Source organism: Silurus aristotelis (assembly GCF_946808225.1).
Source record: "Silurus aristotelis genome assembly, chromosome: 3".
Lineage (NCBI taxonomy): Eukaryota > Metazoa > Chordata > Actinopteri > Siluriformes > Siluridae > Silurus > Silurus aristotelis.
This window is the reverse complement of record NC_139576.1, coordinates 11,148,881-11,175,429: the sequence shown is the minus strand read 5'-3', so window position 1 is coordinate 11,175,429 and position 26,549 is coordinate 11,148,881. Positions and strand designations below refer to the sequence as shown.

Here is a 26,549-nt window from a genome sequence, read left to right as displayed (position 1 = left end):
GCAGTAGGCCCTAAATCCCCTCGTTTTGTCCAAACAAATTGCGAAAAACCCAGGGTCTTGTTTGCTCTGGCCTCCTGCATGACTGTGGGAAGAGTGGATGTATAGATGGACACATTCTGCCTGGGAACAGGAAAAACCCAGGGCTGAGAGCAGGTCTTGTTCGCAGTGTGAAATAACAGCCAGGAAAACTGCATCTGTATGACAAAAAGTGATGGAAAGAAAGGCATCACATCTCTCTAGGAGAGCAGATCACCCTGCAGGAGGGAGAACAAACAAAACTACCCAAAGATGAAGTAAGAGCTTCAAACAAGCAGCTGAAATAAACAGAGAGATTGATATTTAATTCAGACTCAGTCCATGGTGGAGCGGCAACTTTTAAGTCAAAGGAACCCTTATTATCAGCGTTCTTATCCTGGAGAACCATCAATTCTTTTTGCACAAGTTTGATGAATTAAGGTTTGTTCTTAATATTAATAGTGAATCAGGAGAACAACAAATTGTGTGTGAAAGTGTGTGTAAGGATTTAAAAGCATGCAACTTTGTTCCTACAAAGAATGCTCTAATAAGATGTGGATGGATAACCAGGAAATGAGTGTGTGAATGTGGGCAGACTCCACATCACTTTGGGGTGTGTGGATCTTACAGCATGCCATATGATAACCGGCTCTGGTGTTGCTCTGAAAAACTAATCCTGTTACCTCAAACCCACCCACAATAGTCTCCACTTCTTTCCTTTTTTTTTTCAAAACTTTGCATCACTGCTTTTCTTTTCACATCTTCACATGTCCAGTTGTTACATTGAAAGGTCCTTTTATGTGTCAGTGGCCACTTAAGCAAATGGAAATTAGTCTTGATTTAGGGGTCTTTAGATCACTGAACTGAACCGAACTTACTCACTTTCCCAGTCTTTCATTGTTTATTATTGGGAGTCTAAGAAGAAAGAAGCCAAGATAGAAGATATCAGTTTGTTTGTTACAGTGTCAGATCTTTCCATTTAAACCACACCCTAATCTTGCTTATCTATTGACAATGCTCACCTATAAACACACAATAATACAGTGTAAATTACAATTAAAACGATACACAACGAAGATATCAAGATGAATTAAAACAATTTTTTTGCATATTATAAATCAGATCCTATCATGACATTTTATGATTCACCAAAAAAACCCTAAAAAATTTTAATGGCATTTTCAAGTAATAACAAATCAGATCTGTGCCTTTGCGTTTTTAATGCCAGTCTTGTTGTATTATTGCACCATCTAGTGGACAGTCATACGAAATAAAAACAGGCTGAGATAGGCTTTTGGTTGATCATGTCTGTCACTTTAATCATGCCGGGGTTCTCTAGGGGTTAAGTAAGGCTTTACTGATAATTAGGCATAATTTCATAGTTTTGTAGTCAGCATTTCAACTGCAGTTTTAACAACCGAAAGTAAAATGATTATAATGCTTTTGCTTCTTCTATCACAAAAAAGGATAAGATGCATGTAGTATATGTAGTATATGCTATATGTTTGTGTGTTTCAGTGTAATCTCAGCTTTTTGAAGAAATTCGTAGGGCACTTATTTCCCAGTCAGCTTCAGGACATCTCTGACCATAGAACCAATCCCGTCAAAGATCAGGTGCAGCTGCGTGTCACACATGAATGCAGGAGAGGTCACTACCTTGTTCTTAGGGTCAACATGAGCCTCGTGAAAGTCAGAAATTAAGGCTAAATCAAAATTGAAATGTTTACCAGGAACATAAAATAGAACACATTACCACAGTACCATTTATAAATCCATAGTAAATAACCATAGAGAGGAAAAGAAAGAAGAGGAAAAGATAAAGCATTGAAAAATTACAAAATATTAAATCTGACATGTGCTGAGAAGGATATGGTGACATCCTTGACTTTGTGTTTGGCCCCGAATGCCGTGATGGCCTGAGCAGTGCCAGCATATGGCCACTTTCCCCCCTCCTCTTCCTCATGGCCCACGGTCACTTCTACCCCATGGAGGACCTTTGCAGCCAGTACCGGAGAGATACAGCACAACCTGTACACCATGAGTGAACATCAACTCTGCATACCACAGCTGCACAACTACAACAACGGGGGTATAGCAGGGCATAAACTATAACATACAGCCAATATAATTAGATTACAAATTTAGAGAAAATAAAATATCTGTAGAACTAAAAGTATTAACAAACACAAAATATTAAAAGAGTGGAAATTATTTCTCAAAAGTAAACCCTGGTATCTATACTGTAATTATGCTATTATTACTATTATATATTATACCCTTTTAAACAGGGTACTTACCCGATTGGCTTGCCTGCTTTATGGAAGTCCTTCAAAACACGTTCCACATCTGTATTCACTGCACAGTTGCTTCCATCGACTGCAAATGTTGACCTGATAAAAAAGCCAGAATAACGTCTGCTACTTTTTTTTTATCTTCACTTCACCCCTACAAACAGAGAAACCATAGTAACCCTTACAGGTTTTTAGCAGCACCAAAGCCTCCAGGGAAGATGACTGCATCATGGTTACTGGCACTCAGCTTAGCCAGGTCAGTGATGTTTCCCCTGGCGATGCGTGCCGACTCAGTAAGCACGTTCCTGGACGACACATATTTAGGATTTTAAATTAGAAGTAGTGTAGTTCAATTTGTATTATAAATGTATATATTGTAATATACAGTACAGACCAAAAGTTTTGACACACCTTCTCATTCAAAGAGTTTTCTTTATTTTCATGACTATGAAAATTGTAGAGTCACACTGAAGGCATCAAGGGCTATTTGACCAAGAAGGAGAGTGATGGGGTGCTGCGCCAGATGACCTGGCCTCCACAGTCACCGGACCTGAACCCAATCGAGATGGTTTAGGGGTGAGCTGGACCGCAGAGTGAAGGCAAAAGGGCCAACAAGTGCCAAGCATCTCTCGGGGAACTCCTTCAAGACTGTTGGAAGTCCATTTCAGGTGACTACCTCTTGAAGCTCATCAAGAGAATGCCAAGAGTGTGCAAAGCAGTAATCAAAGCAAAAGGTGGCTACTTTGAAGAACCTAGAATATGAAATTTTTCAGTTGTTTCACACTTTTTTGTTATGTATATAATTCCATATATAATTCCACATGTGTTAATTCATAGTTTTGATGCCTTCAGTGTGAATCTACAATTTTCATAGTCATGAAAATAAAGAAAACTCTTTGAATGAGGAGGTGTGTCCAAACTTTTGGTCTGTACTGTATATGGTACAAATTATTTTTTAAAGGCTCTGAGCGGTGTTCTCATCAGCTTCTGCACATTTTAACACCGCACAGAGCCTTTAAAACTATTATTTTCTTTTTACTGTACTTCTATTTTATCTGCACCTGTCAGTTTGCACAATTTCTTCTATTTCACTTCTGGTAGATGCTAAACTGCATTTTGTTGCTGCGTATGCAATGACAATAAAGTTGTCTGTCTGTCTACAGTTTCTTTCTTTCTTTCTTTCTTTCTTTCTTTCTTTCTTTCTTTCTTTCTTTCTATCGCTAATTCTTTTTACCTGGACTCCTCTGAAGGCTGCCCCTTGCTGTGGTCTATAACATGCATCTGTGCCACATCAGGAGCATACATCTGGACCTCAGCACCGCCACGACTCAGATGCACCAGGATTCTGTACATATGCATATTAATGAGTAAATGTCTTACAAAAGTGGTGGTAAACCAGCAGGTACAAAAATATTGACTGCAGCGGAGAATGTATTTCCAAAACCACATTATCATTTCTCCTTACTCGTAGGACAAATGAGATATGCATGATATGTGCTGATGGAGTGACTGACATGATGTTAGGTAGCATGATGTTTTGAGGGTAGCCTAATACTCACGCTGATGCCTCATGGATCTCTGTACCATCATATACTCCGCATCCAGACAGCACCTGGAAACCGGGACAATCAGAAGATCACAATCCATACAGTGTAAACAGTGCAGCTTAAAATATTGCCATATCCATACTACTTTGTCCTCTAAATCTGCCTCTTTCAAACCAACTACCTGCATGTCTTCCCTCACCACATCCATAAACCTCCTCCTTGGCCTTCCTCTTTTCCTCCCTCCTGGTGGCCCCATCCTCAGCATTCTCCTACCGATATACCCCATGTCCCTCATATGCACATGTCCAAACCATCTCAATTCTGAGATTTCTAATTCTGTCCATCCTCGTCACTCCCAACGAAAACCTTAACATCTTAAGCTCTGCTACCTCCAGCTCCACCTCCTGTCTTTTACTCAATGCCACTGTCTCTAAACCACACAACATCGCAGGTCTCACCACAGTCCATATTATATATATCTACACACATTTTATATATATATATATATATATATATATATATATATATATATATATATATATATATATATATATATATATATATATAAAATGTGTGTAGGTTAAAGGAAAACTAAGGCAGATGCAATCCGCATCTTGATGCATAGACAAGGATACGATATAATAAAGATACAATTAAAGCAGCTACCAATATGATGTGATACGATTCACCCCTATTACTATTCAGTGCAATCTGATTTCGAATTCGATTCAACATAATGTGATTCAATGCAATACAATACAATGGAAAAAATATAATGCAATGCAATTCATTACGGTATAGTTCGCTTCTATTGCTTTGGTTCAGACAAACAGCAAATCATACATTTACCTAAGTAAATCTCCAGGAAGATGTAGCTCTACCTCTGCCATGTTAATCTATACTCTATGTGAGTCTCATGTCATGCCTTTGTCTCAGTAGTGTGTAATGAGCAGCATTGCCACTGTTGCTGAGAGAACGCGCTTGAGAAACAGTTTAGCGAGGTCACTTTCCAAATAATAAAAGTATAACGCTTCTACTAATATATATATATATATATATATATATATATATATATATATATATATTTTTTTTTTTTTTTTTTTTGTGTACAGTGCAAAAGTGCAACAGTTTCTGCATGTTGTTCTTTGCCTATAGCCTTTATATTTATTTGCTGTAAATATTTTTACAGCTATATGTGTAGAATGCATTGCAACTTCTGGTAGATGCTAAACTGCATTTCGTTACTATGTACATGTACTATGCGATGACAATAAAGTTCTATTCATCCATCCATCCTATTTAACTGTGCCACAAGTGTTGGTCATATATTATATATATGTAGCACAGACAGACCAGTGACCGAGGCATGTCTCTAGACAGCACCAGTATCCTTTAGAATGCAGTTTGAATTGTGTAAATAAGTTTAGATTTTTTTAATGCATAACCTGCATTGACTTGACCCTGGACTTACCACTGCTACTTTGGCGTTGTTGCATTTGGCACTGGTGTGAAGGAAGCTCAAAGCTCCTGGCTGAGCAAGGCGACCTACTGGAGGCTTCAGCAGATAGGAGCAAGGTCTGAGGATCAGGGAGCGCACCGCCAACATCTTTAATAATAATAAAAATAATAATAACAATAACAATATTCAAGGTCGTAATGGGAAACTTCAAGCACGCTTCTTAAAAAAGGTCACACGAGCCTATAAGAGATCAGCTATGATCCACCCGGCAGAATTAATGTCCAGATTATCAGCGCAAAAACACGTGTGCACCGAATCCGCAGTCAAAAGTGCAACACTCGAGTTAGAACGCAGTTAAAAATACATATTTATATATTTCGAACGTAAAACATCGAATAGAAACGTATTATTTTACATAAACAACAATGTCTACGGTATGAAGCCTAGCTGCTGTCCATATCATCTAAATATTACGGTAAAACAAAACTTCCTCCGCCATGTTTTCATCTTGTAATCAGCGCTGTAGTGCCAACTAGTGGTAAGGGGAGGTAGTGAGGTGTAATATAAACAGATGAAGACCAGCGGTCCCTAACCTCTTTTCCACCACAGACCAGCTTCACTCAAGATATTTTTTTTCACGGAGCCGGGGGTGGGGTAGTGTCCAAGTAAACATAACTAAACACAATAACGTTCATATTATAGTAATAAAAAAAATCAACTCAACTCACCATAATGCAGAATCAGTTTTGTCATAAAAATGATAACAGGAACATTATAGCCATAATAAATCATAATACATGGATATTTAGTCAAGTGGAAGTTTAAAGGGAGCACTTTTACTTTTACTGGAGTAATATTTTACCTACTGTATCTATACATTTACTGACGTACATACTTTGTGTACTTCATCCACCACTGGTATTATTGGTCCTTAATGGTATTCAAGACATAACATGCCATGAGACACTCACCAGGACATTACAATTTTCTTTAAAAGCAATCCAATTCCCATTAAATCATTACCCTTAAAAAAGGGTTATTTTTATGAGGGATTTTTAAGCAGAATTGACTGTTCTGCCTAATTTAGTAGCATGGATAACTTTGACTCTGCTGTTGTTGACCATGCTTTTCATTTACCCTTTTTACATTAAAGCATGATCTCAATCCATTCATTAATCTTAATATTAATTATGTTATTTCACATGTCTAAAAAATGCTTATACAGTCAAACGCTAAATCCGAGCTTTTCATTACACCCAGTGTAACTGTGGAAATGACAAATAAATGACTCGTATCAAAGGCAACTGCTACTAACTATAATATATTATATTATATTATATTATGGAAATTATGTTAATTATCATTTGGCTGAATATTTGGCAAATATTTATTTCATTATGTGAAATGGATTCGTGGTCCGGCTGGACCGTCCGGATTCGGACTGGAGTCCCCCCATTGACGACACCTGTTTTATTGGATTATTTGGCAAATTTGAGAATATGGTGTGTTAACCTAGCAAAGATGAACATTTCCTGCACAACAGGTTTTTTTTTTTTTTTTTTAAATTATCATTTTTGGTTCTGTATGAACACACAGCTTTAATAGGAGCCAGTAAGTGAAAGATTGCTACAGGTGTGGGTCTTGCACAAAAAAACCTTATTGGACACCCTTTTATAAATGCATTTGTTTCTTTTTTTTTGGATATATATAACTCCAGTTGAAACTCAATGAAACAAAGTAATCCAGCAATATGTTGTGTTGAATTTGTGTATTCTGAGTTGAAACAAAGGTCATCTTCAATTCAGTCAAATTTATTGAAGCAGCAACTTTAGTTGCTAAAATTTTTACATTCTGGAAATTTAAACACATAATATTTTCCACACAAATACATACACCAAAGAAAGTAAAAACGTTCTCCAAAATGTATAGGTTAAATAAAAAAAAAGATGATCCATGCCCCTAAAACTTAACATTGAAGAATTCTATGTAACTTAACTATGTATCTTCTAATGTAACATACTTAACTTACATTTTAGAACTGAATTACGAAACAGATAGCAAAAACTAGTATGTGGAGAAATTTAGCTAGTTCGGTTAATAATATAATAATAATAAATATAAATATAATAATATATATCATAAAATAATGAGGAGAAAAATGCTGGTGTGTTAAAACTAAATCCTTGGTTTGTAAAACTAAAAAGAACTAACACGTTTTTATACAAAGTGAAGTATTATTTGAAGTTTTGAAACTTATTGGTAATTGATAAGTGAATAACTAAAACTAATTTGAGTATTGAGCCACTTAATTGTCAATTGTTATGTCTATTAGGAAATGGGGTCTGAGTTCCGACATTAAATAAAAAGAAAGGTGATCTATGCCCCTAAACCCAAATATTTAGAATTCTATGTAACTTAGCTATGTATCTTCTAATGTAACAAAAACCTAAATTACGTTTTAGAACTGAATTAAGAAACAGACAGCAAAAACTTCGACAAAATCTTTCGTGCTTCTCTTAAACGCTCCAAGCGGTCCTTCAAGTTTCTCCTACGCTGTGCTACACTAGGATCCTCCCGTATAAGCTTCTCTGCATTCTGGCATCCAATCATACTCAGCATGGCAGCCTGGAGCTGAGAGAAGTACTGATCCAGAAGATGGTACTGCAATATGAGGGGCACTTGATTGGCCAGACGGTCAGAAGTGATCTGATGTTGCACAAACACACACACAATTGACATATCAAGTAAACAGAATATGGTTTCACAAAAATAAAATGGTTTTAGTAATTGCATACCATGAAGTAGGCGTTGAGATGCTGAGCCATCTCCCTGACATCAGCATTTACTATCTTGTAACCACTTGAGTTAAGTATTGGTCCTTCTTTCAGTTTGACAGCCTCTAGCTGGCGGCTGTAAAGGCCATCTTGTGAATAGACAATCCTCTCCATTTTGAATTGAGACAGTATTTTCTCTAAGGCTTTGTCATGCTCCTGCTCAAGCAGATCCTCAATCGGATTTTTAGCTGCCCTTAACAGATTAGGAAAGGCTTCAAAATGGAAGCTGACCACCTTGTTCACACAAGGGAATGAACAATTTCTTAGAGAAATAAGAGATAATAATGACAGTCAGAGAACAGTAAATCAAGCAGACTTGTGCTCTTTCAATGAGTTTTTCAAATTAAAAAATGTACAACATATGATAAAAAAAAAAAAATACAGTGCTATGTACTGTACTTGGTCATGCTACGCCCCCAGCGGCCAGCAGAGGGAGACAATAGTAAACAGCAGCTTTGCAGGGGAAATTAGTTACCCAGAATTCTCAAAGGTACTTCTGAGTAAATAAGGGGTCTGAATACTTTCCAAATGCACTATATATAAATATATTAAAAGAACAATCTATGACTACAAGAAGCTAGTTCATGTCTAGAATTATTGAGGCACAGCATATGGACAGTCCCCCCATGTTTGTCAGTTCTGCTGGCATATTTAAAAGTACTAGTTTAGACCCCTGAAAAACTGTTCTTGCTTCACAACTGGACCATGGTCCACCAGTTGACAAACCCTACTGTTTCTTCTTCCATTAGGGGACATTACAGTGGATCATCCGTCGCCATAACCCCCTGTCCTCTACATCTGCCTCTGCCACACCAAACCCTACTGTTTATATTGCAATATTTTTGCTGTGGGCACAAGCTGAAAACCTCAAAGCAGCATTGTTAATATTCGCCTGTTGCTCTTATGTATATTTACTGAATTCCTAATTATGCATTTTAATGTTCAATTTTAATTACATCAAAGTAAGATGGTGTTATTCTTTCAGGATGCATGATGGGAAGGTCATACTATATGGTCAACATGACTCTTTACAAAATGGGGTGTGCTTCGGATGTGTCACAGTAAAAACAGTATCAGTTGTTGTTATTTACCAATGACATCTTTCAGTAATTGTATAGCAGGTTCCTCCAGATCGTTTATATGTTTCTTGACAATGTTCTCAAAAGTTCTGTAATTAACAAAACCAGGAAGCTCCTTTCCTCTACAGGTCTTGGTGTACTCTTCAACTTCATCCCGGAGGGTTTCCTCGACTAAAGAATAAAGGCAGGGGAAATAAGACAAAACCTGAAAAGTCTTTAATGCATTGTTTAGACACCTGTGATGGAATTGGATCCTAAACTTTACACTTTAAACTTTGCAATTTACTTCTGGCACTGCTAGAAGCAAACTAATATCAAATACATTTTGAATGTCAGCTTGGGCCTAATGAGGTTAACTCACGTCTGACACCTTTGTCATCCAGCTGATGTTTCCATTTTCCAAACTTTGCCCTGATTTTAGTAAAAACCTTACGTTCTGTCTTTTGAACATCTTCCTCTGCTCGTATTACATCGGTAAGAATTTGGTTGAAGTTACTGATTTTCTGTAAAATACCAAAACGAACAGGTCAGACATAAACACAATAAAGAAAAACATTGGTAGCTAAAATCCTATAAAGTTTTTACCCCAATAAGAAAACTGTTTTTCTCAGTTTCCCCTTGAGGAACTCCATCACCAAGCTTTCTTAATTTGTTAACTGTTTCCTCCAGCTTGTCCTCAACTTGTTTGTGCAGCTGTGGGAGTAACTTCTAAAGATGATGGAAAACAAATTTGCAAAAGAAAGAACGAACGAAAGAAAGAAAGAAAGAAAGAAAGAAAGAAAGAAAGAAAGAAAGAAAGAAAGAAAGAAAGAAAGAAAGAAAGAAAAAAAGAAAGAAAGAAAGATTGTCATTATGTTACCGGAAAAAACAACACAAATCAAACATGTTGAATGGTACTTTTGGCTCTCTTACATTAATGTGTTCAACCAGTTCTCTTGTCAGTCTATCCGCAAGTACAGGCACTGTGGCTTTTTCATCCTCAAAAAGCAATCTACACTCAAAAATAAATTATTACATAAACATGTTTAATCCTTTACTACAGTTATTGATACAACTGCTCTCTTAGTGAATTTATATGATGAATATTTCTTGCCTGAATTGTGGATGCTCCCGAAAAAAGTTTTGCTCATTTTGGAGAGCTTTTGACAGACTCATATTCTCATTGATGTCTTGCTGGCCACGGCACTTCACAATCATGTAGCCCTTTTTCAGTGAGATGACCTGGTTATTTACTGTGTTGACAACAGTCTCCTCTGCACCTTTGTCCACTAAGTCAGGTTTGGTAAGGATGCCTGTTCAATAAATTACATATTTTTTAGCAACATGTCACAGTAACTCAGAGCTTGAAAATTTATAAATGATACTGCTATATTACCCAGAGTCCTCTGCCCATTTGGATCCACTTTGTTTGTCATCTTCAGGGCCTCAGTGGTGGCAATGTCAATGTTTGCAGGCACAACAACCAAGCTAATCGTTTCTTGTCTCTTAATGAATTTTTCTATGAGACTTTTGATCTGTTTGACAAATGAAACAACTTTGACTCAAATGCTTTTTTTTAATAGATATTCCCACACACTACACACACTATACATATACAGTATGATCTTGCTGTAGTCAAGACGGAGGGGTTGAAACAAAATCAAAATTGTGATCTTGAAACTGAAAAAAATCTAGTTTAGTTTCTTATATGCCAGACCAAATTTTACGATTTTCTTGAGAATGACAAGAATCCTGCAGAAGCATTTCCAGTTTGATTTTGCAATTGAGATTGTGAGATATAACCGGGTTCCCATTACTATGCAAGAATATCAATTTAAAATATTATTTTAAGTAAAATACTCAGACTGGCAACTTTCACTGAGCAGTGAAATCACATTTTTCATATTTTGGTATTTGAACTGAAGAACTTCACATCTGCTTGAATGGGAGAGAGCAAAAACATGGCAACAACAAAACTGAACTATACAGCAATAGATTGTACAATGCTGAAAAAAAAAAAAAAAGGTTCAAATGGATGAAAAATAATCAACTTTTCTCATTTTGGTCTCACCTGCTGTTCAATGTCTAATGGCTGGTCACCAGTTGCCACCCTGGCAATGCCTGGCAGGTCAATAAGAGTGAGATCAGGAACTTCACTGGATTTAATCTCTAGGGAGATCATTTTCTGGCTGATTCCTTTTCCCTCTCCAGCCAAGGCGTTCTGAGCTACGGAGAATAGAATCTTTATATTACTCTGTGCAAATATGCAAATCATCTCGTTCAGGGTAAATGCATTTCACCTGTAAAATACGAACCATTTGAAACAGCGTTTCCAACATCTGATGGCTTGAGAAGGTGTTTTTCTTGATTCTTGTATGTTAGACGTCCAGACCATGTGGTATCCTTATCAACTCTCTTTAGTTTCAACACCAAGGGGCAGCGAGTCACAATTCCTATATATGAAATTGGAGCTATTCAGCATGAATACTCTGACAAAGCTTTGTGTTTTATGTGTGTGTGTGTGTGTGTGTGTGTGTGTGTGTGTGTGTGTGTGTGTGTGTGTGTGTGTGTGTGTGTGTGTGTGTGTATTTCTCACCTGTGCCTCTAGGTAAAGCCACTCCTGAAAGAGCCTCCAATACAGAACTCTTTCCTGAACTCTGATCACCTATGACAGCAATGGCTGGCAAGTTCAGGTCTTTCTCTACTCCGAGTGACCTTAGACTGTCTACAAGATCAATGTAAGGACGTACCTTGTCCTCATAATGTTGGTTTAAGCTGTTACTCATTCTTACAACTTCTACCTTTTTGAAGTTCTTCTTCGGTGACATAGAAATAATCAGTAAATGTCTACATGGTAAAACAAAACAGGAATACAAGCAAATTAGATTAGAATAAATTAGATCAGATTAGATTCAACTTTATTGTCATTAAACATGTACAAGTACAAGGCAACGAAATGCAGTTTGGGTCTAACCAGAGTGCAGTAACAGCAAGTGCAGGATATACAGTGTTTACATGATTTACATAAATTAAATAGAATTGAATATAGGATTATAAACAGTAATTTACAGCTGTATATGTACTATGAATATACAGATGAATATATCGACTATGAATATGAATATAATATACAGATGAATATATGTGTATTATGAATATAATATACAGGTGGATAGATATGTACTATTAACAATAATGTACAGATGAGTATATATGTACTATGAGCAGTAATATACAGATGAGTATACATGTACTATGAGCAGTAATATACAGATGAGTATATATGTACTATTGACATGATTTACAGATGCCTATTACTATAAACAGAGATTTACAAAAGGATGTGAACGGTGAACATAATATATTGCTATTACTACAAACAGAAGAATGGGTATATATACAATAGTAATAAATAAATATATATCATTTGCACAATTGCTACTATTTCCATGTTATCTATCTATTTATTAGGGGTGTAACGGTATATGTGTTTGTGCCAATATCCTTTTAACAATAAGTGGCTGCAAGTTTATTAAGTCTTTGCCTCATACTTTGAGAGCTTTTCTTATTATTAAACTTGAAAACATACACAATAATACCAGGGGTGTAAAAAAAGAAACTAAAGTTAACACAGTGTCAGTGTGGCTACTCTCTCTGTACCAGAAAAAAGATTTGTTTTGCGCATGCATAAAAACACTAAGCACTTTATATCACTAGCATTAATCACTAACCAGAAAGAAGGAAGCAATGGATTCTTTAGAGTTTTTATTTCCAGCTTCAAGAATTTATCTTTAAAGGAGAAAATCCTGACAATTCCACATATTGAGGGAGTGAATGTAGAACGAATGAAAGAAATGAAGACATTTGTTAAAGTAAGTAGAACATATCTTTAGAAAATGTAATATTAAATGCACACACACAAACAGAGTATACCCTATTGCAAACCTATTTTAGCCTGCGTAAAAAAACAACAACCCAGAAAACCATGTATATATATCCTATATTTTTCACCTATTTAAAGACTTGTTTTGTGTATTTTATTAACATATAGGATCTTATTTACCTGTTTTATCTGCAGTAGCCTTCTACAATGGAACTTTACTCCTATATCTGCTGTTTGAGCGTGTTTGTGTGTGTGTGTGTGTCTGTGTAAAGGTGGTATTTATAGTATTCTTTTGGTTTCATTTTCTTCAACAAGTAGAGCTTCCTGGTTTCGTTTTGCAAGAAAATGTCAAAAGCCTAAATTGCGCTGTGAATGGTGGAGACTTATCTAAACAAATTTCCTTTTCCACACACAAGGTCTCCTTCTCACTTTTGCATTTGCAACCAGTGTTTGTCAGTGTCAGTATCAGTGATTCTCTCCTTAACACAGGTGAGAGTGTTGATGCGAACAACATAGAGATCACTCTGTCATGCTGATTGAGTTTGAATAACAGACTTAAAGCTTTAAAAGGAGGATGGTGCTTGAAATTATCATTCAACCATTGTTACCTGCAAGGAAACTAATGCAGTCTTAATTTATTTGCACAAAAGGGGATTTACAGGCTGCTATTAACATTACACCTAATCAACCATTCATCATCGGATCATCAAGAACTTCAAAGAGAGAAGTTCAGTTGTTGTGTATAAAAAAGTCCAGCAGGTGCCATAAATATATCCTAAAGTTGATTCAGCAGTGGGATCAGGGCACCACCAGTGCAGAGCTTACTTAGGAATGGCAGCAGACAAGTGTGAAAACATCTGCAAACACAGTGAAGCGAAGTCATTTATATTGCATTTACATTTATGGCATTTGGCAAACGCCCTTATCCAGAGCGACTTACAATTGAGCAGGGGAGGGTTAGGGGACTAGCAGTTGCATCCTCGGTGGAGGTGGGATTTAAACCTGTGACCTTTCGATCCAAATCCACCCACTCCTGGGTGGAAGACCTTTGGAAGATGGCTTGGTGTCAAGAGGGGCAGCAAAGAAGCCACTTCTCTCTAGAAAATAACATCAGGGACAGACTGATATTCTGCAAAATGTACAGGGATGGAACTGCTGAGGACTGGGTTGAAGTAATTTTCTCTGATGAATCCCCTTTTAGATTGTTTGGGGCATCTGGGAAAAAAAGAAAATTGTGAAGAAAAGGTGAACGCCACCATCAGTCCTGTGTCACGCGAACAGTAAAGCATCCTGAAACCATTCATGTATGGGGTTTTGGGTGGGTTTTTTCCAGATGCTCAATCCCAATAATGTCTAAGAATACAGCCATTAATAAAGAATGGTACAAAAACATTCTCCGAGAGCAATTTCTCCCAACCATCCAAAAACAGTTTGGTGATAAGCAATGCCTTTTCCAGCATGATGGAGCACCTTGCCACAGTGGTAGACGAAATACCCAAAGCATGTACTTGAGTAAAAGTATAGATATAGCAGGTAAAATATTACTCCAGTAAAAGTAAAAGTGCTCCCTTTAAACTTTCATTTAAGTAAAAGTACAAAAGAATTTGCCTTTAAATGTACTTAAGTATCCAAGTAATAAATTATCATGAGCCCAAAACCTCCTTTTCAACAACTTCAAAAATGCCATGGGTGTTGTGGCAAGTTTGAGTCAGGAGTTTCTTCCATCATTTATTCCTCTCAAAATGTTCTGCTTGCTGTTGAACTGATGCTGAACTGTATGTTGGTGATAAGTAGATACCACCAACCAGCAATGGTGGTTTTAGCTTCAATGATGCTCTGAGTGAATCATGTCGTGACCCAACTCATTCCCTATTGTTCAGTTTCATCTTTGAAAAGCTCCTCTCTGCTTTAGCTACAGTCACTGGATAAGTAAGAACATGTTCTCAGAGCAGTTCACACATTTGGACACATTTCTGAGAGCATTATACATGTATAAATATCACCCTAAATGCATTTATAAAATCATTTAAATGCACATCATTGTGCACAATTTATCAAACTCTCAGAACCAGGAACCAATTAACTCCTTGGCTAATTGTAGCCATAAGATACATACAACATCTATAATCCTTAAATTATACAGTATGTGTTTTAAACGAGCCTTTTAGGTTGCACTGTAGATTCCCCTTACTGAACTCAGTTCAGGACCTATTAACCAAATCAATAAGTGCAGTTTAACTACAATCCAACTAGACTAGATAGGCTGTAATGTTTTTGCTACACACATGAATTATGATGATTTATAATAAACTACAAACTCTAAATTATAAGGTTATGCATGCTAAAAGAAAAATTGTTGCTTTATGAGTGAAGTGCTTTACAGTTATTAGGCTTTTTCAATAAATGCATTAGTCTATATCAGGGCTCTGGACAATTATATACCTAAAAACATGAGTTGATGCTTTTTGTCAGAATAAAGAAATTAGTGTAGACATTTTTATTGGACACATTATAAATAAATAAATAAATAAATAAATAAATAAATAAATAAATAAATAAAAGAACAAATAAAAGATAAATAAAAGAAAAAAGCTGAAGTGTTTTTGTTTCTGCTCATTTGAGATTACAGTTCTGAGTTAGTAATGAACACATAAAAAAAAAATCTCATATCACATTTAAACTCCAAACTTATTGTCTCTACCTAACTAAATGTATTTAATGTTTAACATTGCTCTCTTCTATGCTTTAAGTTGCATTGTTAAAAATATCATCAGAAATATCATTCAGCAACACAAACAGGCAAAAATAAAGTGCCAGTGTTGAAAAAAATTGAAAGTGCAAGAAACCTTTTCAGCTGTAAATTAGTATTTATTTCACTTGTGTCATCATATACTAATATTTAAATTAGTTTGATGATCTGAAACATTAAAATGTGACAAACATGCAAAAAAATAAGAAATCAGGAAGGGAGCAAACACTTTTTTACACCACTGTGTATGTATGTATGTATGTATGTGTAACTCCTCACTATCATTAGGTCACATCCCTCAAGTTAGCAGTTATTAAGCCCCTCATTAAAGTTGTACTTTCAGACATACATAGAAAATCCCTACTATCTATTGCTCTGGTCACCGTGTACAGACCCCCAGGGACCTACGCTGATTTTCTTCAAGAGTTTGCTTGTTTTCTTTCAGACCTCTTGATCAATTTTGATAAAGTGCTGCTTGTAGGAGATTTTAATATTCATGAAGATGATGTAAACGATGCACTAGGATTATCATTTGTGGACTTATTAAACTCTTTTTTAACTCTCTGTTAAACAAAAGTCACCAGACCAACTCATCGCTTTAACCACACACTAGACTTAGTAATATCCCACGGAGCAGACGTCACTGATATAGATATTTTACCTCAAAATGATGACATCACAGACCTTTATCTCATACTGTACACACTACCGGTAGAGCAGATTAGCTGTGTTTCACCACGTTATTGACCTGGTAGGACTGTTGTTCCGAACACTAAGGACAGATTCATAAATAACCTGCCTGATTTTTCTCAATTTCTCACTAAACCCAGAACTGCTAATAATCTTGATGAAATGACTAACAACATAGACCTTATACTTACTAGCACATTAGACACTGTTGCCCCCATCCGGTTAAAAAAGGTTAGAGAATAAACACCTGCACCTTGGTATAATAGTCATACGCATGCCCTTAAGAGAACAGCCCGTAATCTGGGGAGAAAATGGAGGAAAACTAAATTGGAGGTATTTAGAATTGCGTAAAAAGACAGTATGCTCAGCTACAGACAGGCGCTAAAAGCTGCTAGAGCTGAACATCTGAGCAAACTTATAGAAAAACAACAAAACAATCCCAGGTTCCTTTTCAGTACAGTAGCTAAGTTAACTACAAATCAGGGATCTGAAAAATGTGTTCCATCACAGTTTAGTAGTGAAGACTTTATGAATTTCTTCACTGAAAAAATAGATAACATTTGAAAAACAATTGTGGCGGTCCAACCTCTGACAGCATCTCCTGACATTATCTCGCCTACAACTCCACAACCACACTGTTTTACATGTACAGGACAGGAAGAGCTGTATAATGTTATTACCAAAGCTAAATCAACAACATGTCAGTTAGATCCCATTCCAACTCATCTTCTGAAGGAAGTGTTATATAAAGCTGGTGAGCCTCTTCTCAATATTATTACCTCCTCCCTATCGTTAGGTCACGTCCCTAAATCCCTCCAGTTAGCAGTTATTAAGCCCCTCATTAAAAAACCTAATCTGGATCTAAACACGCTATCGAATTACAGACCAAATTTCAAATCTCCCATTTATGCCTAAGATTTTAGAAAAGATTGTCTCTGCCCAGTTATGTTCCCACTTGCAAGAGAACAATATCTTTGAAGAGTTTCAGTCAGGTTTTAGGCCCCATTATAGCACAGAAACTGCCCTAGTTAAAATCACTAATGACCTGTTTTTAGCTTCAGACCAAGGCTTCATCTCGCTGTTGGTTTTACTAGATCTTAGTGCTGCATTCGACACTATAGACCATGATCTCCTCCTAGATCGCTTACAGTATTATATCGGCATTCAGGGACAGGCATTAAGCTGGTTTAAATCCTACCTGTCTGATCGTTACCATTTCAGAGACCTAAATGGAGAGTTATCCAGGCTAATGCTACTAAATTATGGCATGCCACAAGGTTCAGTTTTGGGACCCCTGCTTTTCACAATATACATGCTTCCCTTAGGAAATATTATTAGAAAGCATTATCAACTTGTGCTGTTAATATCATGAACAGAATCTACGCTAATTCTTCTCCACTGCTTCTCTGTCTATCCCCATCCCGAGGCATCCTGAGGTTGGCAGCTCCAGTCATGTCCCACCTCATGAAGATTATGGACCTTTGAAGAAGTAGATGCCGAACTCGCAAACATCCAGAACCATCTAGGGACTTACCAGTGCCAATTGTTTCCCACTACATGTGTGGTTTTGACATTGGACCTCCTGGAGTGTTTAAAGGCTCTGACATGGAGAAGCTGATTCTGGATCTGTGATGATAACAAATGTTGAGCTCAGTAGCTCCTAGTTTTATAACCATAAAGACTGTATGAGACTGTAGAAAGATCATTACTAATAATCTTATACTCCAGTGCTCATGTTAGTTCTCACTCTCCAGTGTTCTGTATTGTTAAAAGATTTATGATCAAACTCTTGATGTCACCCAAATGAGGATGGGTTCCCCTTTTGAGTCTGGTTCCTCTCAAGGTTTCTTCCTCATTACATCTAAGGGAGTTTTTTCTTGCCACAGTGGGCATGGCTGCTCATCAGGGATAAATGCACACCATTCACCTTGACTGTTGATTTCTGTAAAGCTGCTTTGAGACAATGTCTGTTGTGAAAAGTGCTATAGAAATAAACTCGACTTGACTTCACATGTATGTATGTATGTATGTATGTATGTATGTATGTATGTATGTATTTCACTATATATATATATATATATATATATATATATATATATATATATATATATATATATATACATACACACACACACACACACACACACTCACACACACACACACAGTGTATGTACAGTTGATATTAAGATATATGGAAAATCTTATATTTCTTTTTTTTTACGGTCACCACAGTGGATCATCCATGATTTTATTGATTACAATTGTAAACAGTTATAATTACACAGAGATGATTTAAAATGTACAGGTTGAAGCTGAGTTGCATGATGATTTCTGTCAGTAAATCAGTAAATCAGTGAGCCATCTCCTTTTTGATAGGAGAATAGAAGTATACAATATATCTATACAAGCAGTGTTGTGCTAGTTACTAAAAAATAGTAACTAGTTACAATTACTCGTTACCTCATTCAAAAAGTAGCTCAATTACTTTGTTCATTACTAAAGTTATGCGTTACTGTTAAAAGTAACTTTTTATTTACTTTTTTAAAGAACGTTCTTTAATGTTCCCATTAATGCCCTTTTATGCGTTATGGTCTATACAAACACAAAACTGACTTAAACACAGAGTAATTTTTAAACACTATTTAATTAAAGTCAGGCCAGCACAAACTGAATATATCACAAGGATTTCTGAAATAAATAACAAAACAAGCTTAATAATATATTCAGAATCAAAAACTAAAGTGGCTTCTGCAGCATAAAAGCTGTTTTGTTAAACCTTAAAAATGTTCCTTTCACAGCTGAAGTATGAAAACTATCAACAATGTAGAACAGAACACCGGGTTAGCTTCTAGCTTCTAGCTCCATCGAAGCATGGAGTTTCGGGAGGAGCTTTAGCAGATTGGAGTTGCTGCTATCGCAGTAGATACGACCTTCAAACCAGAAAGACACAGCTTACATTTGACTTAGAAGTTTTTGTCTTTGTACTCAACTAAAGTGAAATAATGAGCATATTTCCACTTTGAGAAACTTGTCTTGCTCTCGCCTCGACTCGCCATTACTGCGGCACAGACCTGAATAAACGGAAACACGCCCACAGTGCATCTTCTTCGTGTTTACAGTGGTTCATCCACCAATCCTACAATGCGTCGCTTCTGTAAACAGGTTAGACTGTAGGCTACACTTTAGCCAAAATTCATTCATTAAAAAAAGTAAAGGGTAACGCACCATACGGTAACGGTAACAGAGATACTTTATTTAAAAAGTAACGCATTACAGTATTAGTTACTGTCAAAAGTATCTTTCTTACAGTAACACGTTACTAGCACTGTATACAAGTATAGAATAGAGGACATAGGAGTTACAGTTTGTTACTTGTATGTGAGGAGCTCCTGATGATGATGATGTGTGCTCTGTGCAGACAACAATTGTGTACTGTGCGCTAATGGCAGGTAGTTGGGTGCCAAAATGCGTTGGGCATACCACACTGTGTTAGAGTTAGTTAGGATGTTTTAATGATGCAGCAGTAAAAGCTAGTTGAAATCCCAGAGGGCAGATGAACTTTCTTAAGTCTCCTTAAAAAGTATCCGAACCAGAGCTGAAGTGTTCTCGTGCCCAGACAGATCCTCAAAGATGTAGACACTAAGGAACTTAAAGCTGGAGACCCGCTCTACTTCAGTTCTACTGATGTAGACAGGGAAGTGTCTCCTGCTTTTAAATTTCTGGAATTTCAGTGTAATAGTAGGTTGATTTAGGGTAATTCCACATTAAATTAAATTAATTGTGCATCGATTTAGAGTCATTGTGCATTGATTTAGAGTCATTGTGCATTTATTTAGAGTAACTGTTCATTGATTTAGAGTAACTATGCAGTGATTTAGAGCAATTGTTTATTGATATTACCATTAAAAGATTAGCATTTATCATATACATTTATTTATTCTAAGTATGAGCATTTATACTGACCTGAGTGACATTTACATGCCAAAGAATGGGTATGCCACTATCCACTTCCACTATATACTTCTGCAGACTGTATAAAAGTGATACTGTTCGAATTTTCTAGGTTGAATGCAACTCAGTGGTGGATCCCAGGTAAGACAAATTTCTAAGATATTATGCAAATTTTGTGGTATCTACAGGTCTTAGTATATTTTGCCACAAAACTGGAAGCAGTTGTATAGAATGTCTATGTATGTATTCTATTCACGTACAGTATGGCAGATATTTTATCACGGATAGCATCAACTAAAGCTTAGTCTCAGCAAAAATGAACTGCTGTACATCCCAGTTGAAGAATCGCTTTAAGATCTTGAAGAAAAGTAGAAAACACTTTTGTTCTTTCACAGAAAGGGAATGTAATGTAGAAACATTATGTGACAATATTAATATGGTTTGTGTTACAGAAAAGTTTGTTTGAATATTCAGTCCATTGTAGTATATTTAAGCTTAATATTAATGGATTTAAAACAACAAAACAAAAACAAAAAAACACTTTTAATAATAGCAGTACTGGTATTAAAACTTTGTATTTCGGCGTTACTGTCTTGAAAGTACCTAATACTTATTGTATCAAAAACCAAATAACTAGTATTGTCCATCACTATTATCTGCACTGAGTGAGTCATTGAGTGAAGCAAAAAGGCGTAACCATGTGCAGCACTTTAGGCTGATTACCCTACAAAGGTATAAAACAGCAGTTGACACTGGTTAGAATAAAAGTTAATTTAGGTGGTCACAGATTTGCCTGAGAGGGCATTTGTGGCATTACAAAAATCTTAAAATCCTTTTCAGAAGAATAGATGATATCAGCAATGTAGGACTGAATCTGGAATGAGATGTTCAACAAGCACACATGGATATGAAAGTCAGGTGACCATGTACCACAAACTCTTGGTTATATAGTGCACGTTAAAAATATTATATGCTTATTTGAGTCTTTTTTTTTTTTTTTTTTACATTTAATTGTATTTTATGTTCTATTTGAAAACAAATCATCTGATTTGATATCTGTTTAAAGCACAAAGTCAGTGGCCATGCTAAAAATAGTCAATGAAAAACAGAACAGTTAATGTTTTTTTTTACTTTAGTTTATTCATCAGCCACAAAGTGCACAAGGTGGTTCTCTATGTTTACCAACAGCCCTGACAGAGACATAATAGCTTTGTTGTATTGATTCAGCTATTTAAAAAGGGAGAGAGACATAGCTTAATTTGCAGTTTGTAGAATAAAATTCAGGCTTATTTAAACAGAGCACCAGAGGTAGGAAAATACATTTGAGGCCAAACACTACTTGAATCTCACATCATTGAGAAGATAGAAGGTGTATGGTTCTCCTCTAGATGTGGTGGTATCTTCTCTTTTCTTTCACACATGATGGTCACAGCCGAGCAGTTCTTTGGCTACATCTTGCTTCGCAGGCAAGATTCTGGCAGTAATGAATATAGCAGGGGAAGCATAGTGGTAGAAATCATCATCAATCACTACTGACACACCATTTGCTCCACACATGACAGTATCCACATGCTTAAATGGGATAGGTTTTGCCTCAGAATGGGTATGTGGATGTACTTCCAAGTTCACTTCATATATGTTATTACCTGCAAGTCATATACAAACACACAAAAACAGTATGGTTATATCAAAATGATCAAACACACAAAACTACCACATCATTCAAACTTATAATTGTATTGTGTTGCTTTATTACCTTGGATGACATAAACAATGTGTTCATTAGGGCAAATAAAGGCAGCATCTATGTGACCTTCAATACCCAGTGACTCCTTCACATTTTTGGGGAAACCATCTCGGAGTGCGTGAGGCTCTTCAGGTTTGTGTGATATATTGTAGATATACATTTTGTCATTCTACAAGGAACCATCATAAACCAAATGGTGAATATTTCTAGATTTTCTATTATGATTTCATTTTTTTTTTTGCATAGATTACAAGCATGTTGGTTAGACAGTATGATAAAAGCGTTTCCTCATTTAATTAACACTAACCTTGATTATGTGTATGTGCTCTTCATGGGAAAAGGCAGCATCGATGTCATCATGAAGACCTTTAAATCCACTCTCAATAGTGCCAGCATGATATTTGCCATCAATTTTACTGAGATAGTGGTGACCTGGTAAATAAGAAAGAGAAAAAAATATAAATAAATGAAAAAGGTTATAACCTAGTTAACAATTAAATGCAGTAGTGTGTTATTGTGTTCTGCATCCACTAACCTCTAAAAGCAAACAGATCATGATCATCATCCTCAGTGATGGCATCCAGGTGCACATGGCTGCACTGCTCTCTCTCAATGTGCTCTGCCTCAGTCTTCTCACCTTAGGCACAAAGACAGCATGAAATCAATAACACCCTGAAATGCAATCATGTTTTCTGCTTAAACACTGACTCTTTCATCTTCATGCTTTTCACTTACCATAATGGGGACAGCTCATGAAGTATTCACGGGCCTCCTTTGGATATTTGCCATGAACTTCTCCAGTGTTGGGGTCGAACTTAGAGAAATCGTGGCCGTGGAAACAGTAATAATGTCCCGCATAGCGGAAGGCAGCAGAGCAGTTGGGCATGCTTTTGAATTCTTTCTCATGGACCTCCTTGCTTTCAATGTCATAGTGGTAGATTTCATGGCCTGGAGTAGGAAGGAGTATAAGTAATGGGTCATGGATTATAAGTGTAATTTAATTGTAACATTTAATTATATCATTTATTTAATGCTCTATATGAAGTAGTTTTATAATTCAGTGAAATGTCATACCCTTGAAAAAGACCACAGTGTTTTTGGGACAGTCAGGGTTGTGGCACTCAACTGCAGCATCCAAATGATCTGGAATACCAGGGAATACCTCAGAGATAGATTTTGGGTATCCTTCTTCCAGCTTGTGATTTTCATAGCTGAAAACCTTGTCATCCTACATAGAAAGACACAGAAAGGCAAAGTTTTAGTTAAATAACTTAATTATTCAAATTCAGTAACCTGCAAGCACAAATAATGCAAGGGAAAGGCACATTATAGTGCATGTAAAAGTTAATATAATGTACCAGGAAGAAATACAGGTGTTCATGGTGGTCAGGACTGTCCTCAGATGGCATACGGAATGCTGCATCCACATGTCCCAGAAGATGGTCATCCAGCTCAGGGAAGGTCTTATTTGTAAGCTCACCCTCACCCTGGAACCCCTTAAACACATGATCATCTGATTGCAAGCATCAGTGATCAAGGGTTAGTCATTCACATAGACCGAAAAAGTATTTCTACATTTATTCAGCGACTTACACATAGAAAGAAAGCAATGTCTGTTTTAATGTTCCCAGTAATAAGGCATATTATATAACATTTTAAACATTATGGATTTTGGATGTCTGGCATCCAATAATATTACCCCTATCAGATGGACTTCATTTTGTTTTATAACAAATGAAATGCTTTGATTTTTTTTTTAACTCACCCTTAAAAAAGTAATGGACTCCTTCCTTGTTCTCAATTGCAGCATCAAACACTAATTCCTGGCAGCGATCAAAGTGACCGTGATGGTGTTTGCCGTGGTCATTGCCGTGATCATTGCCGTGGTCATTGCCATGGCCTTTACCGTGGTCATTTCCATGGTCATTGCCGTGGCCTTTTCCGTGGTCATTGCCGTGGTCATTTCCATGGACTTTTCCATGGTCATTTCCGTGGTCATTGCCGTGGTCGTTGCCGTGGTCGTTGCCGTGGTCGTTGCCGTGGTCGTTGCTGTGGTCATGGTTATTGTTGTTGGTGTGATCAGGGGCCATGAGAAGTTAGAAAATAATGGTTATATAAAGGAAATCAAGTTTTTATTTAAAGTTAAAAGTCTGATATATATATACTTTTCTAAGTGTTTAAGTTTTCCTTCAGGGACTATGAAGCATAGACTAATGATTTATATACAGATATTGGCACACTGCCAATAAGTAGAGAGAAAAGAAGCAAAAGAAGCACTGGGGTTTCCAGCAAACAGCACTCACGTGGGAGCTGCCAGGCAAAGAGAGAGTGCCAGGCAGATGGTGAGGATCTGGATGAGTAGCCTCATGGTTAAGAGGATTCTCTGGTTCCACTGCAGACACAGCTCAGCTAGAGGAGGTACCGAAGAACCTGCAACCCTGTACCTTTTATAGCCAATGTGAGGGGGACTGCCAGACGAGCAATTGCTTGCACTAATCAAACAGACGCCCACAATTTGTACGGAGGGTAAGTTGGAACACCCAAACACATCAGCACATACACCTGATGTTCACCCAATGTTCAGAGGTCTGTCAAGGTATACTGAGGACAGTGGAAGGAAGGTCAAAGACATGAATTGAGCAATGTACTGTATATGCATATATGGGGGTTAGTGACTCAGTTTCAAACTTGCTCTCCACTTTTGCACATGCCTGCTTTAGTTTGTCAGATATGCATAACATCAAACTTAAGAGTAAATAAATGTCCATTATTTATTATTAGTAGACAGGGTAATTTTTGATATATTGGAGTTATCATTAATACACTATATGGACAAAAGCACTGGGACACCAGACCTCACCTGCCACATGACAATTCCAGCATGGGAACTCCCTCTCATGTGCACAAAAGGAGCTCCATGAAGATCTGGTTTACATGGTTTGGAGAGCAATATCTTAAGTGACCTGCTATAGATCTCTCATCTCAACCCTACCGAACACCTTTGGGATGTATTGGAACACTGACCGCACCCCAGGCCTCCTCACCCCAAATCAGTACCTGACTTAACACCCTTGCGACTGATTCTAAAATCTAAAATCCCAGAAGAGTGGAGGGAATTATAAAAGCAAAGTGGGACTAAATGTGGAGTGGGATGTTAAAAAATTTAATTACATACCATGATTATAACCAGGTGTCAGCAAACTTTTACCAATATAGTGTACAGTTTAATCACTATTAACAAGCCAAATAAAATTAATTTCATTTTAATAAGGAAACCTATATCTTTGTGGAACATATTACCTTACTGAACTCACTACCTAAAGGTTTTTAAATAAGTGCGATAGTAAAGGAAATTGCACTTAATCATTCATTCATTCATGACGGTGATGGCAGTAATAAAATAAAGCAGTCATGTTTTGTGTGCTACTTGAACATACTTAAATGATTTTACCATTTTTTTAATAAAGAGTATATGGGTTTACAATTACAATTTTTTTTTTTTACATTTAGTAAACATTCAAACTATTCTTGTTTGCTTAGATTTCAAAAATTGGTTATTTAAACAATAATATAATGTTAATTAATATAATTAATATAATATAAATTAAACAAAAATAAATCTCTGGGATCAAGCATGGAATACACCATCAATGAGATATTTATCATTAGAATATAGTTAGATAGTACAGTTTATTATAATGGTATATTGCAAGACTAAGCATGTTAGCCTGTTGGGGTGGCACACTGCATATCATCAGTCATAAACTGCATATCTGGCTAAAAAGGGTTTTATCTAATAAAAGCCATGATTTATGCTTACAAAATAGATGTTCCAAATTAACAAAAAATAAATAGATTTCAATTTAATTCAATTCAATACAGTTTTATTTCTATAGCGGTTTTAACAATAGACATTGTTCCAATGCAGCTTTACAGAGATAAAGTTATAAAAAAAGAAAATTATATTTTGTGCCTAAAAATATAGTGCCTATATGTTCAACCCTTTAAGTTTAACCCTAATGAGTAAGCCAGTGGTGACTTGCTTTGTTTTCTGGCTGTTCATGCTGTAATAATTGTAAACTTTATACTAAGTGACTTGGTTCTAATAACCAAAATATTTCTGCCGTGATTCATATCATATACTTCTTAAGTCAAAAATCAAATATTGTACTATGTGTTTTGTGGGATGATCGGCTGTTGGGAGAAGCCGAAAGAAGAAGAAGATTATGTGTTTTGTGGGATGATCGGCTGTTGGGAGAAGCCGAAAGAAGAAGAAGATTATGTGTTTTGTGATACAGCAACTATGATACAATAACTGTACCATG

At 36.4% G+C, this 26,549-nt stretch overlaps 4 protein-coding genes across 4 annotated transcripts in view; 1 reads left to right on the top strand and 3 right to left on the bottom strand.

Moving 5' to 3' along the window:
- Positions 1-26,549, top strand: part of ankrd50l (ankyrin repeat domain 50-like) — a 368,466-nt gene that overhangs the window by 316,813 nt on the left and 25,104 nt on the right. The window lies entirely within an intron of this gene.
- Positions 898-5,777, bottom strand: gatd3 (glutamine amidotransferase class 1 domain containing 3). The gene is made up of 7 exons (XM_083537177.1): positions 5,325-5,777; positions 3,866-3,918; positions 3,541-3,651; positions 2,492-2,611; positions 2,313-2,405; positions 1,888-2,043; positions 898-1,699 (listed from the first exon to the last, which is right to left on the bottom strand). Exons 1-7 carry the CDS (start codon positions 5,457-5,459, stop codon positions 1,570-1,572), a joined length of 798 nt encoding a protein of 265 aa, XP_083393303.1. The 5' UTR covers positions 5,460-5,777; the 3' UTR covers positions 898-1,569.
- LOC310723658 (interferon-induced GTP-binding protein Mx-like) lies at positions 7,064-13,374 on the bottom strand. The gene is given in 13 exon segments (XM_083537014.1): positions 7,064-8,018; positions 8,108-8,392; positions 8,395-8,408; positions 9,238-9,396; positions 9,587-9,728; positions 9,811-9,933; positions 10,138-10,216; positions 10,319-10,517; positions 10,601-10,739; positions 11,276-11,430; positions 11,520-11,657; positions 11,801-12,051; positions 13,268-13,374. Coding segments are annotated over 12 exon segments (1,902 nt in total). The 5' UTR covers positions 12,033-12,051; positions 13,268-13,374; the 3' UTR covers positions 7,064-7,781.
- On the bottom strand, positions 21,596-24,674 carry hpxa (hemopexin a). Its single transcript, XM_083537062.1, has 9 exons — positions 24,528-24,674; positions 23,990-24,273; positions 23,583-23,737; positions 23,299-23,452; positions 22,960-23,172; positions 22,760-22,861; positions 22,532-22,656; positions 22,234-22,393; positions 21,596-22,123 (listed from the first exon to the last, which is right to left on the bottom strand). Exons 1-9 carry the CDS (start codon positions 24,590-24,592, stop codon positions 21,891-21,893), a joined length of 1,491 nt encoding a protein of 496 aa, XP_083393188.1. The 5' UTR covers positions 24,593-24,674; the 3' UTR covers positions 21,596-21,890.